This window comes from Eptesicus fuscus, chromosome 3 (assembly GCF_027574615.1).
Source record: "Eptesicus fuscus isolate TK198812 chromosome 3, DD_ASM_mEF_20220401, whole genome shotgun sequence".
In the NCBI taxonomy this organism is placed as follows: Eukaryota; Metazoa; Chordata; class Mammalia; order Chiroptera; family Vespertilionidae; genus Eptesicus; species Eptesicus fuscus.
This window is the reverse complement of record NC_072475.1, coordinates 3881984-3895395: the sequence shown is the minus strand read 5'-3', so window position 1 is coordinate 3895395 and position 13412 is coordinate 3881984. Positions and strand designations below refer to the sequence as shown.

Sequence of the window (13412 nt, the reverse complement as noted above, 5' to 3'; positions counted from 1 at the left end):
CACATTTTAAAGGTGCCGTGTCTCACACACATACACTCCCCCCCCCCCTCTAACTCACTAAGCATATTAAAATAAAGAGAGAGCTGTTTGCATTCACCTGGTAGACACAATTAAATACCACATTTCCTCATGGGGGAGCATCCTACTTCTGTACCCCAGAATGCCTAGTGCCAGAGATACATGCTTGACTGACATATTCCCTTTCATAGCTTACAGTTGCATTATTCTTTACAGTATATAAAATATTTTATAAACAATATTCCATCTCAGCTTAATCAGGGACAGTGCCACAATGGGCAGCTTATTATCTTCTTGAATAAACTAAGGCCCAGTAACTTATTCACTCAACTATGTGCCAGACTTGAACAAGCAGTTGATGACACAGAGGCTAGAAAGGGGAAACGGAATTAGCCAGCCGGCCCTCAGTGTTAATTTCAGTGGCTCTGGGTTCCCATGTGAGATGATGCAGACCTAAAGAAGTCGAGGGGAAGGGGTGGACGACAGGACATAAACTGCTGGCACCCCGGAGAACTTGGGTGCCTCTAATTACAGGATTGGTTCTAAATTCATTGTGAGGCACAACGGTGCAAGTTAACGTCCCAGTGCACAATCAGGACTTACCTTAAAGTCTGGATCTGTGATGTATATCTGGATTTTGGAATATCCATGGCACTTCTGATAGCAACAAACAGCATCTGGCACTGGAGGGAACCTGCATTCTTCAATAAATTTCTCTAAGAGCATCTAAAACAAAAAAGATACTGTTATAACACTTGTTCATCAATCAAAACGCATATGATTTCAATAACCTCTTGCTGTCAAAATATTTTCATCCTAGAAATGACTAAATGTTTAGCCAAGAACAAACTACATACCACTTTTTAATGGAGGCTGATACAGAGACATGTCCATAGAAAATGATGGAATTGGGGGGGGGGGGGGCAAGAACTAAAAAAAGGTTTTCAGAATTTCAAAGTCAGAATCAAAATCGTACCCCGTTGTAACCATCAAACCTCATTGTAATATATAGCTCTCAGAGATCTCCTTTAATCATACGATGGAATGTATGCTTCCAGAGGCAGTCCTAAGGTGAAACCCCCTTAGGACGCTACTCTCCTCCTGATGCCAAGGGGACTTCACCTGAGATCCTAGCACCTCACCTCCTCCGGATCCCCTGCTACCTGGGCTGGTTCTTGCCCTGAGAATGATCCCACTGCTCCGGAACCTTTGTTATCAATAGTTCCCATGCCTCCATCCCAATCTAGTTTAAAGAGGAAAACCCAATGATCCTTTGCTTTACCATTTTTTTTAATAGCAGCTTCGGGTAAGATATCATTCACATACCATACAATTCACATATTTAAAGCGTGTTTTTAGTACATTCACAGGGTTGGTCGACCATCACCTCAGTCTAAATGTACAACATTTTCATTACCCAACAAGAAACCCCATCCCCATTAGCAACCCCTCCCCATTTCCTTCAATCTCTAGCTCCTCCCAACCACTAATCTACTTCCTGTTTCTATGTAGATTTGCCTATTCTGGAGTTCCTATATAATAAAACCCTAATATACAAATTGACCAACCGGTGGAATGAGCGGTCGCTATGACGTGCACTGACCACCAGGGGGCAGACGCTCAACACAGAAGCTGCCCCTTGGTGGTCAGTGCACTCCCACAGGGGAAGCGCCACTCAGCCAGAAGGTGGGCTCATGGTTGACAAGCGTAGCAGCAGTGGCGGGAACCTCTCCCACCTCTGCGGCAGCGCTAAGGACCCCTTGGGAAATGTCCAACTGCCAGCTTAGGCCCACTCCCCAGAGCCGGAAATACCCCGGGGGTCCCAGACTGCGAGAGGGTGCAGGCTGGGCTGAGGGACACCCCCTCCAGCGCACAAATGTCATGCACCAGACCTCTAGTTTCATATAAATGGAATCCTACCATCTGTGGCCTTTGTGTCTGGCTTTTTTGACTTAGCATAATGTTTTTGAGGTTCGTTCATGTTGTAGCATGTGAGAACTTCATTCCTTTCTATGGGCTGAATAACATTCAATTGTATAAATAGACTATATTTTATTTAACCATTCATCAGTTGATGTAATACTTTTCGCCTCCTGTGAATAATGTTGCTATGAACAGTCACGTACAAGTTTTTGTGAAAACGTGTTATCTCTGTATATATCCAGGAGTGGAACTGCTGGGTCACAGAATAACTATTCTTTAACCCATAAGACGGGCCAGACTATTTTCTCAAAGCAACAGCATGGTTCTAAATACCCACACCAACGCAGGAGGGTTCTGACTTCTCCATATCCTTGTCAACACTTATCTTAGCTGCCTTCTGAGGATAACCGTCCAATGGGTGTGAAGTTGTATCTCACTATGGTTTTAATGTGTTTCTCTGGTAGCTAATGTTGTTGAACACCATTCATGTGCTTATTGGCTATTGGTATAACTTCTTGACAGATGTGTCTATTCACATCCTTGGGCTATTTTAATTAGATTAGTTGTCTTTCTATCATTGAGTTGTGCTTCGGGTAAGATATCATTCACATACCATACAATTCACATATTTAAAGCGTGTTTTTAGTATATTCACAGGGTTGGTCAAAAGCCAGTTCTTAGTACATGACCAGGTTCCCCACAACTAAAGGCCCATCCTAGTCAATTTACACATAATTTAGTCTCTCAAAAGCTAGCAAAGCAACCTCTGCTTCTGGATTTGAAACTAAATTTACACTTTCTGAGTCTTCAAGTACCCCTCAGTAACGACAGTAACTATGATGAAACAGCAATGCTACACCTTTCTGAAGGACTGCATACCTTAAGAATGCACACTGAAGTCAGAACACCTGGATTCAAGACCAGCTCCACTATTTCCAGGCTGTTTAGCCTTGAGCTCATTACCTAACCTCTCTACACTTAATCTTCCCCCTCCATAAAATTGGGATAAATCATAGTACTCATCTGTAGGACTGTTGTGAGGACTGAAGGTAATGAAATGTGGCAGGTGTGTGACTGGCAATAGAAAACATTTAGTAAATGTTAGTACTTCTCACTAGTCCTTAAAGGGGAAGCACCTGTGGGGGAGCTGAGGCCAGAATGCTATCTCCTTGCCTTCTGACACCTGAGCCAGCCAGTGAAGGCGGGCTTTTGCAGTTGGTAAGAAGCTCTCTGCAGAAAGAAATGGTTACCTTTATTTTCCCCGGCCGAGTCTCTTCAATCACCACATTACTTGTGGGCCAAGTTAGCACTCCAGGGAGTCGACAAATCAGGGTTCTTGCTTTCTCAAAGTGATTAAGAGCTTCTAGAAACCTAGTCATAATAATGAAGAAAAAAGGTATTAAAGATGTTACATGAATTTTCATTCCCACAATAAAAGTCAGAGATTTCAAGATAACTAGTAAGAATATTTGAGCCCAACCAGCATGACTCTGGTTGAGTGTCGACTTATGAACCAAGAGGTCATGGTTCAATTTCTGGTCAGAGCACATACAAATTAATCCCCAGTGGGGGGCATGCAGGAGGCAGCCAATCGATGATTCTCTCTCATCACTGATGTTTCTCTCTCTTTCCTTCTCCCTTTCTTTCTGAAATCAATAAAAAAAAATATATATATATATATATAATATAAATAATATATATATATATTTATATATTACATTTGATAAATCACTGCATAGACATAGTACTATAAATATAGAAATATTTTTTTAAAACATTTTTTTTTATTTTATTAGGACATCTACTAACCTGTTTTTTTTCAAGTATACTTTTCCAATTCCACAGAAGGCCAAGCAATCAAGGCCCTCATTGGGGTAGTGTTCAATCATCCTCTTAAATTGGTTTTCAGCTTCAGATAATTCCTTCAAAGGCAGTAAGAACAATAATCACACAAAAAAGAAATGCTGGAAGTGATTTTATCTGAAGGCTGATTCTTTTTGTGTAACATTAAAAACAACTATCTGTCCAAAACTTATTTGGCAAAATTACACCTTCCAGATTTCATTTTCTTAGCAATTTATAAATTGTGACCATATGTATGATACTCACACCCAAAGTGATTCAGCTCCAGAATGAAAAGCTGGCACTGAATACATCAAATCACCAACCAGATGAGCATTTACACCACATACAGAGGCCCGTGGTGCTGGCAAACACCCCATAGTGTGAGTTCACGGTAAAAAGACCGATGTGCACAATGACACCGTGCATATATCCTGGTTGAGTGCTGTCTCCTTGGGGCACAGCATGCCAATGATGTTGCTACATGCTTTGTGGCATCGGGCAGATAAATGCTCAACCTTAAAACCAGCCCTTTAGTAACAGCTTCACAGACAGAAGTGTGTTCTTTTGAATATTATCAACTGTGGAAACCTATGCTTTACATGAATTTTGTTTTGAAAAATATCCAAAGACACTTAGATCCAGGCAACACTGCTAACCCCATTGTGGGTGAAAAAAGAAATGTCACCACAAAATGGAGTTCATTAGAAACTTTGAGGCCAGTTCCAAAGGAGGCATTGCAAACATGTCTTAAGCAAGGGCTGTACTGGAGTAAGTATATTGCTTACTTCCAGTTGGGGCTACTCTGAATAATGAAATTCTTTTAAAGGTTCAAGTTTTATCACATTGTTTTATTTCTGTGATCAGTCTCACTACTTCAAAGTAAATCACAAATGTAATAAACTATCTCTTCAATTCCAAAAAGGCAGACATAAAATATTTATTATTGCTCTGCCAAGAATAAAAGAACTGAGATCTTGAACTTTGTCTCCAACAATCTAAAAAATGGGCAGGTCTTAATGGAAGATATTCACCTGTCACATCCAGACAAGGAAAGCAGCAGGTCACTAGGAAAATGAGCTGCAGGCACTGCGGGCCACGGGGAGAGGGAACATAAAAAAGGACTTGCTCCTCATTAGGTAGCAATTAGAGTTAAGCCTTCATCTAGCCAAGGAAGTTAGGAGCCCATATTGGTAGCAAAAGTATATTACACCTGAGATAATTCTAGAGCCATTTCAATCTTTATAAAAAAAAACACCTGGAAAACCCAGTATAACTATGTGGTTATGGAAAGACTACCATCTGGAAAATAAAAAATATTCAAGTACTCACCACCCAGAACAAAAGATACTGTACTGTCATTTTTACTTTAGTTTAAAAAATAAATAAAACAAAGTTGAACTCTCTTTCCTAACTTCCCCAGGCCCGCTCCTTTCCTCCATCACTAACTGCAGCCATTATCTTAAATCTGATGTAGGGCTAGTTCATGTTTGTAACCTTTACAAGATGCACAGACAGCCCTGGATGTGTGTTTTCCAAATAGTACCTCAGTGGTATCACCATGTTTATGTTCTCCAACTTGCCTTTATCCCTCAGCATGTTTCTGAAATCTATCATTATGTCCTTTACTTTTCATACAAAAAGTAGATTTCTGCTGGCTATCTGACAGCTTTTTTCTAATGAGAATACAAAATAAAATTTCTTTTCAAAAAATAACACAAACTAAATTAAACTTAGGCATTTCAGAAAAAATCATCAAGAAAGTATGCAGATGGAAATAAGCCCATATGGGAAAACAACTGTGTTTACATATCTTCTAAAATCAATGACATATTTAAGTTATTATTTCTGTTACAAGTCTTACCTCAGGCTGTCCTATTCCAAGGAGAGAAATAGCAAGTCCGTAGACCACTAAGACATAGTTAATCATGGCCAGGTTCAATTGCTGTCAATAAAAATGTTTCAGTTAAAAATCTGAAGATAATTCTGCCCAATTTGCATCATACCAACCTGTTAGCCACAACAGAAAAAAAGTGTAATAAAATCTCACTAATCATTATGATTGAGATAAAGGTCAAACTGAATTATTGCAAAAATATACTGCTATCAAGTATTTAAAACACAGACTCACTGTCTCAGAGTTCCTTGAAGGCGTGGTTCATAATAGACTAGAATAACAGAAGTTACTCTCTTTTGAATGTTTGTGGGTACCAGTGACAGATGAAGACACTTATTTGCTGCCTTACCAACGTGCATAAAGTGTTTGCCTAGCTATTACTTTCTTTCTGAATGAAAAGATGTGACCAAATCTGGTCCAAAACCTTGCTTTCGTAGTTTATCAAGAGAGAAGGCCAGGAGGCCTAAGGGACACCAAGGAGAGGAGGAGGGAGTCGCACGGTGAGCGCAGGCATGAAGGCTGGGTCAGCGCACACCCTGCTCCTCACGCCCGGCCGGGGGAGATTCAGGCCCTCTCCGCGAAGCCGAAGGTCACTGGTAACAGTGAAGGGAGAGCCCTGGTTCTCCTCCACATGCATGTGGAGCCATCAGCACTCTGACGAGTTAGGAGCCGGCAATCCTACCTTTACTTTCTGCGGATCTAGGCCGTTGAGCAGCTCGGAGAAGGACTGGGCGGCGCTGCGGCACCGCTGCTCCAGCAGAGCTGTGTAACCGTCCTGGATCAAGCTCCTCAGCATTTTCATTATATTAGCAAAGTCCTGCAGAGCAGAACAAGAAACAAACTGTTTCCTTTGGGAAGCAACAATTCTACAGTGTCAATCGCTACTTTAATCTCTGGTTAACGTAATTGAAAAGTTAGTTTCTAAATTAATAATAGTTTGGTTTCTTAGCAATCACATATGAAATAACATGTCCACAAATAAAAGTCTAAAAAACAAATCTTAGAGATGTACATGGTTAGACTGGGCTCTTGTGAAAAGTGGTTTGCTCCCAGAGTTTGCTTTTTCCTGGGAAAAACCTTTTCTGTACCTGGTGTGCAGCTCTGGAAGATTTAGAGAACTGCTTCTCCAAGAGGTTTTTCAAATCTGCTGGAAAATTCCCTTGTGAACTACAACTAAAAGAGAAGAGTGTTGTGTTGAATTATTTAAAACAAAACAGTCTGCTAGATAAAGAAAAAATACTTTTACTGAAGGTCATTTTAAACACTGAGTAAATAAGTCACAAGCTCCTGAACTGAAATATTACTACGATGCCATTTCTCCTCAGATTAATCTCTAAATCCAATGAAATCTCAATAAAAATCCCTGTAAAATTACAAGTGGAGGGAGGCCAGATAAATTAATGATGATGATATGGGAAAAAGAGCTTTTGAAAAAAGAAACAAATTAAGGGGAATCTGTGTGACGATAATCCAGTTATTACCAATCTACAGTTATCTATGACAACACAGCCCCGAAACAAGAAATGTGCCCATAAGTGTTGCACAGATGCTCCTCTCAAGGGAACTCTAATAAGAGAGAGAACCTTTCAGAAAGCCTGGACCCAGTGATGTGAGGGGAAGAAAGATTCGGTTCTCTAGCTGTCTTCTGACACCACTTCTAACACCAGATGTGTGTGTTTTTTATACCAGATGCCTATCATTTTTAACACCAATTCTCCACACCAACTGCGTGTCTAACAATTCCATTCAATTTTGACATTAATTCTGAGTCAATGCAGGCCCCACAGGTGCCCTCACTTCAGACCAGCCACACCGGGGTGCTAAGGCTACCTACCAATTCTGCCGAGCCAATTACAAATTCAGGGGTTCCCGTGACCACAGTTCAGATTCAACAATTCCCTAGAACCATGGTCGGCAAACTGCGGCTCGCGAGCCACATGCGGCTCTTTGGCCCCTTGAGTGTGGCTCTTCCAAAAAATACCACAGCCTGAGCGAGTCTATTTTGAAGAAGTGGCGTTATAAGAAGTTTAAGTTTAAAAAATTTGTCTCTCAAAAGAAATTTCAATCGTTGTGCTGTTGATATTTGGCTCTGTGGACTAATGAGTTTGCTGACCACTGCCCTCAGTGGTCAGTGAGCCATATGCGGACACACAAGATGGCCGCCCCATGTGGTCAAAGATGGCCGCCCCCATATGGACACAAGATGGCTGCCACAAGATGGCCGGCAGGGGAGGCCAGTTGCTTGCGATCAAGCCAGCAGGGGAGGGCAGTTGGGAGGGACCAGGCCTGCAAGGGAGGGCAGTTGGGGGCGATCAGGCCTGCAGGGGAGGGCAGTTAGGGGTGACCAGGCCAGCAGAGGAGGGCAGTTGGGGGCAACCAGGCCTGCAGGGAAGGGCAGTTGGGGGGAACCCAGGCCGGCAGGGGAGGGCAGTTGGGGGGGGACCAGATCTGCAAGGGAGGGCAATTGGGGGCAATCAGGCTGGCAGGGGAGTAGTTAGGGGGTGATCAGACTGGCAGGCAGAAGCGGTTAGGGGCAATCAGGCAGGCAGGCAGGTGAGCGGTTGGGAGCCAGCAGTCCTGGATTGTGAGAAGGATGTCCGACTGCCTGTTTAGGCCCGATCTGGGCCTAAATGGGCAGTCGAACATCCTTTGAGGGGTCCCAGATTGGAGAGGATGCAGGCTGGGTTGAGGGACAACGCTCCCCCCCATGCACAAATTTCATGCACCGGGCCTCTAGTAGAATTACATAATATTCTATGCCCTTGCTTTGTATTTACTTTGTAGTAGCATGAAAAAAATGGTCTTTTTTTTTTTTTAATTGGGCTTTACTCATTCCTCTTAGTGCTTTGATATTCAAATCATTCTCTTTGAAGAATCTATTGAGGAATCAGCCTTAAGAAATGAAGAAAAAACTGACAACTGGTATAACTGGCAGAAATGGCTTTGCAGCTTGTCCAGCATCATTTTTCATTAACTTCACAAACTTCTGTATCTACTGTATGACCGACAATTCTACTCTGCAGTCAATTCCTATTTTGTAGGCGATAGGGGATTAACTATAAAGATAAGTGACAAGAGTTCCTACTATTAATTTTAAGGGGTATGTTCAGTAGAACGAATTTTATAAGTGGTTGGTTCATTAATAAATACTTTCCTCCAGTGATAACTGCTCAAAAGGGCCTCGGACTGTACACATACCCATGCCTGTGTGTGCAGAGTGAGCTTCCCGGTGGCCCACAAATGGTTAGCAGTGAGTTCCTATAGGAAGCTACTGGAGAAGTGTGGGAAATGCAATAAGGTGAACAGGGAAGGCAATTAATTTGCACTTTATACTTCTCTGAATATTTTTTCCTCTTATGAGCATGTATTTTGGAGTTTTAAAAAATTAATACTAATATATCTGTAATATGACTTTCAGAAATCAGTATTAACATCCAGGATTCAGAATTCTCTAGTCCAGTGGTTGGCAAACCGTGGCTTGTGAGCCACATGAGGCTCTTTGGCCCCTTGAGTGTGGCTCTTCCACAAAATACCACGGCCTGGGCGAGTCTATTTTGAAGAAGTGGCGTTAGAAGAAGTTTAAGTTTAAAAAATTTGGCTCTCAAAAGAAATTTCAATCGTTGTACTGTTGATATGTGGCTCTGTTGACTAATGAGTTTGCTGACCACTGCTCTAGTAAAAAATGAATGTCTCCAAAAGACATGCCTTTGGTATTTGAAAGGGACTTTAGTACTCAACATAATATACATACGTAAGGTAGCTACTACTTGAAAAGAGATTTCTTTTTTCTTAGAGGACATTAGGAGAAAAAACAATATCTTAGATAAAAACATACCTGAACTCCAACTCATTGTTTCGAGATTTTTGTTTTCCTTTACATTTTGGAGGCTGGCCTGTGAATATAAAAGTATTTGTTCCTGAAATCTGGACATAAAAATCTATGAGCTTGAAAGTAAAATAAAAAATAAGTAAATTGCGTAAGAGAGCAAAGGAAGTAATATTGTGAGCATTAACTACAAACAGGTAAGCCAAAAATAAGCTACTGATGATGTTTGTCTATGTATGCTATGAAATTATTATCTACCTAATAAAAGAGTAACATGCTAATTGACCATACCTTCGCAACACCCACCAGCCAATCAGGAGTGAGTATGCAAATTAACACAACAAAGATGGCAGGTTAATTTGCATATACAGGTGCCAAGCGGCATTCCACACCACCCCAGCTGCTCCAAGCCTCTGGGCAGCAGAAAGGCGCCTCCAGGTCGGAGTGGAAAGGCGGCTCTGGCCAGAGCAAAGGCCATGCCAGCAGCCAGGGGAAGGAAGGCCCATTCTTGCACGAATCTTCGTGCATCAGGCCTCTAATAAATTATAATGGTCATTATTATGTAGGCCTAGAGCAGATACAGAGATATAGGCTAAGTTACTGTTTTCAGGTAGTTTACAATTAGATGACAAGAAAAGACATTTTTGCAATAATTAAACAGCAATCCCATTAAGAAGAAAAGGAAATACTGAATTACAGGCCCTGTGCTTCCTCTTGCTCCTCCAGCTCTACGAGCTCAGCCTTGTCCCCTGGCAGGAGGAGGGAGCCTGTGTGTTGCTGGGTGGGGACAGATGTGCAAAGTTGTGCAGAAGAGAGCACAGCAATGGGGTCAGGTGGATCTGATGAGAGCTTTGGGGAGAGACGCAGAGGCAAGTCAGAGCCCCTGTGTAAGGACGGGATGCGAGCCTGAGCTGGTTCTGGTGGCCTCAGAAAGCAAGAGGCTCTGGAAAGGCAGAAGAGTTCCAGTGCGACTTCTGCTGTGTGACCTGCAGCGAAACCATTGCACCCTGACCGCGGCACCTCAATTTCTTCCACTGAACATAGATGCTGAAGTGTGGATGGTACTTAAATTATTTAAATGTACTGTCTGATGATAACTACCCAAGAAATATTGACAAATGTTTTATCCTCAAAGATTTTTCACGTGCTTGTAGAGTTGCATCAGGGAAGACAGCCACCTGCGCTTCCCCTCGTTATAATGCTGGTACTGTGCTAACCAAATGGAAATGCTCAGGAATGGGATATGTGGCATGGGAGCCTAAGAAAAGACAGAACTGCAGGAAGCACAAGACAGAAATGGCTGCCTGAAGCAAAAACTCTGAAAACAAAAAAACCAACAAAGGAAAGGGGGGCAACAGGAAGGTCATAATCTCCCTGTCAGAGCCCAGAGGAATGCATGAAAGATGGGGTAAGTAACCTGTGGGTGACAACAGCTATCTTAAGTAAGTCATCAAGAAAATCTGTATTTCCTTAAGGTGTTTAAAAGGCAGGGGAGCATGTAATCCACTTTAGATGGATTTCCATCAAAACCTGGTAGTATCAAGGGAGACTGAGAAATAAATGAAGCGAAAATATTCGGGCTTCTGTGGGCCCTTCATTTCCCATGATGCCAATGCCGAGTCTATGAGGTCCTGCTGTGTCTGCCTGTTTCCTAGGGGCATAAGCAAACACATGCACCAAGCACAGACAATTTAAAGTAAACTAGGATGAGCCCTGCTGGCTTGGCTCAGTGGTTGAACATCAACCTATGAACCAGGAGATCATGGTCGGGGCACATGCCTGGGTTGCAGGCTCGATCCCCTTATGTGGGGCATGCGGGAGGCAGCTGATGAATGGTTCTCTCTCATCATTGATGTTTTTATCTCTATTTATTCCTTCTTCTCTGAAATCAATAAAAATAAATATTTTTTAAAAAGTAAAGTAAGCTAGGATGAGCCTAAAGCATCCATTCTCAGTAGAGGTGTCATCACCCCCAACATGAGGCAAAAGTAGGTTTACAGTTCTGAGTACGTGAAACAGTTTATTCTCGTGTTACTATTAATTATTGTATTATTTCCATACAAACAACTGTAAACCCACTTTTGCCCCCACCACAGTATATAAAGCAGAGATGTACATACAGTACATATACAGATATACAAGATCTGTGGTATTAAGATTTCAAAGGGAGGCAATTAGAAAAAAAAAAATAAAGTATAAAAAGGTTCCTTGGCTGGGGGAGATAATGATATAAAGGTTGAAAAACACTGGTCGGCAAACCGTGGCTCGCGAGCCACATGCGGCTCTTTGGCCCCCTGAGTTTTTAGCATAGGCCAGTTTAGGAGTACCCTAATTAAGTTAATAACAATGTACCTACCTATATAGTTTAAGTTTAAAAAATTTGGCTCTCAAAAGAAATTTCAATCGTTGTACTGTTGATATTTGGCTCTGTTGACTAATGAGTTTGCCGACCACTGCCCTTAGCCAGTTTGGCTCAGAGGATAAAGCGTCAGCCTGTGGATTGAAGAGTCCCAAGTTCCAGTCAAGGGCACATGCCTGGGTTACGGGCATGATCCCCAGTGGGGGTGGGGGGGTGCAGGAGGCAGCCGATCAATGATTCTCTCTCATCTTTGATGTTTCTCTCTCTCTCCCCCTCTCCCTTCCTCTCTGAAATCAATAAAAATATATATTTAGAAAAAAAACCTCGCCAAATAGAAATTAGACAGTGAGCCAAGAAGAGCTTCATCTTTCCTTTCCATCAATTTTAGTTGGAGTTCCAAAATTAGAATTATTAAATAATATGAAAAGACTGAATACTGGTTTCAAATAAATAATCAATGTTTTAACACAGAAGCACTGCAAAGTAAAAGGAGAACAAGAGCAAATATAAGTGAGGCTTGTGCGAGTTTGGGGGCAGAGAAGTTTAGACACCACCACACGAACTCAGCAACGATTTACAGGGAAAAACTCACCTGATGGTGGTAGAAATTCAGGATGACAGTCACAATCATCTATATTCAAAGCTTCATCTAACACCTACCCATGAAAATAAAATTAGTGAGACTTACAAAAGAAAAAAAAGTGAAAAAATAAACAGAGACATGAATAGCTAAATAATAAAGTGGATTATATCAGAATTTATTCAAGCGCCTAAAATAGCTAGGTGGTTATTAAGCCTAAGTGAATAAACAAACAAAATGATAACTGACGATAAAAGATTATGGTATGACAAATTCTCCAATGACAATTCCTTGAGAATTTCTGACACCTAGTATGAGGCCAGGCAGGGAAGCTGTTCAGTACTGAGTCAGCACTATCACATCTTTCCTGAGGGTGCTCTCCCTAAATGAACACAGCTTCTCTGAGATTTTCATTATTAACAAAAGAACTATGCTCTGGTCTGGTGTTGCTCAGTGGTTAGAGCATCTGCCTGCGCACTTGTAGGGTCATGGGCTCGATTCCCAGTCCAGGGCACGTACTTGGGTTGCAGGTTTGATCTCTGGCCCCGATTGGGGCTTGTGTAGGAGGCAACCAATCAATGTGTCTCTCTCACATTGATATTTCTCTCTCTTTTTCCCCTCCCTTCCTTCCTCTCTTTCACTCTTTCTAAAATCAATAAAAATAATATCCTCGGGTATTATTAACAAACAAATATAACTACAGAGTGGGTTTAAGAAGTTCCTTCAATGACTACTATCCATCTAACCCAAGACATCGTTTTCCTTTTCCCATCAGACACTGGAGAGGAATAGAAATGTGGACTTGGTGATATCTGCTGAGTTTTGAGCACACTACAGTTCGGAGAAAAACTCAGGTGCAGATCGCCTCGGACCCTGGTCCCAGGACCAGGTTAGAGGCCTAGCAGTGCCTAAGAAGCCATCAGACCAAGGTTCAGCTGAACACAGCACAGAATCACGGGCTTTGGCC

At 41.9% G+C, this 13412-nt stretch overlaps 1 protein-coding gene across 5 annotated transcripts in view; it reads right to left on the bottom strand.

The window, feature by feature from the left end:
- The window catches only part of TTC3 (tetratricopeptide repeat domain 3), a 94735-nt gene that overhangs the window by 43255 nt on the left and 38068 nt on the right, over window positions 1–13412 (bottom strand). For all 5 annotated transcript variants that reach the window (XM_054713538.1, XM_054713535.1, XM_054713536.1 and 2 more), the window contains 8 exons: window positions 12458–12521; window positions 9516–9573; window positions 6769–6853; window positions 6363–6497; window positions 5648–5728; window positions 3751–3863; window positions 3192–3312; window positions 622–744 (listed from right to left, as the gene is read on the bottom strand). In XM_054713538.1, coding sequence (XP_054569513.1) covers window positions 622–744; window positions 3192–3312; window positions 3751–3863; window positions 5648–5728; window positions 6363–6497; window positions 6769–6853; window positions 9516–9573; window positions 12458–12521 — 780 coding nt within the window. The remainder of the gene's footprint in view (window positions 1–621; window positions 745–3191; window positions 3313–3750; window positions 3864–5647; window positions 5729–6362; window positions 6498–6768; window positions 6854–9515; window positions 9574–12457; window positions 12522–13412) is intronic.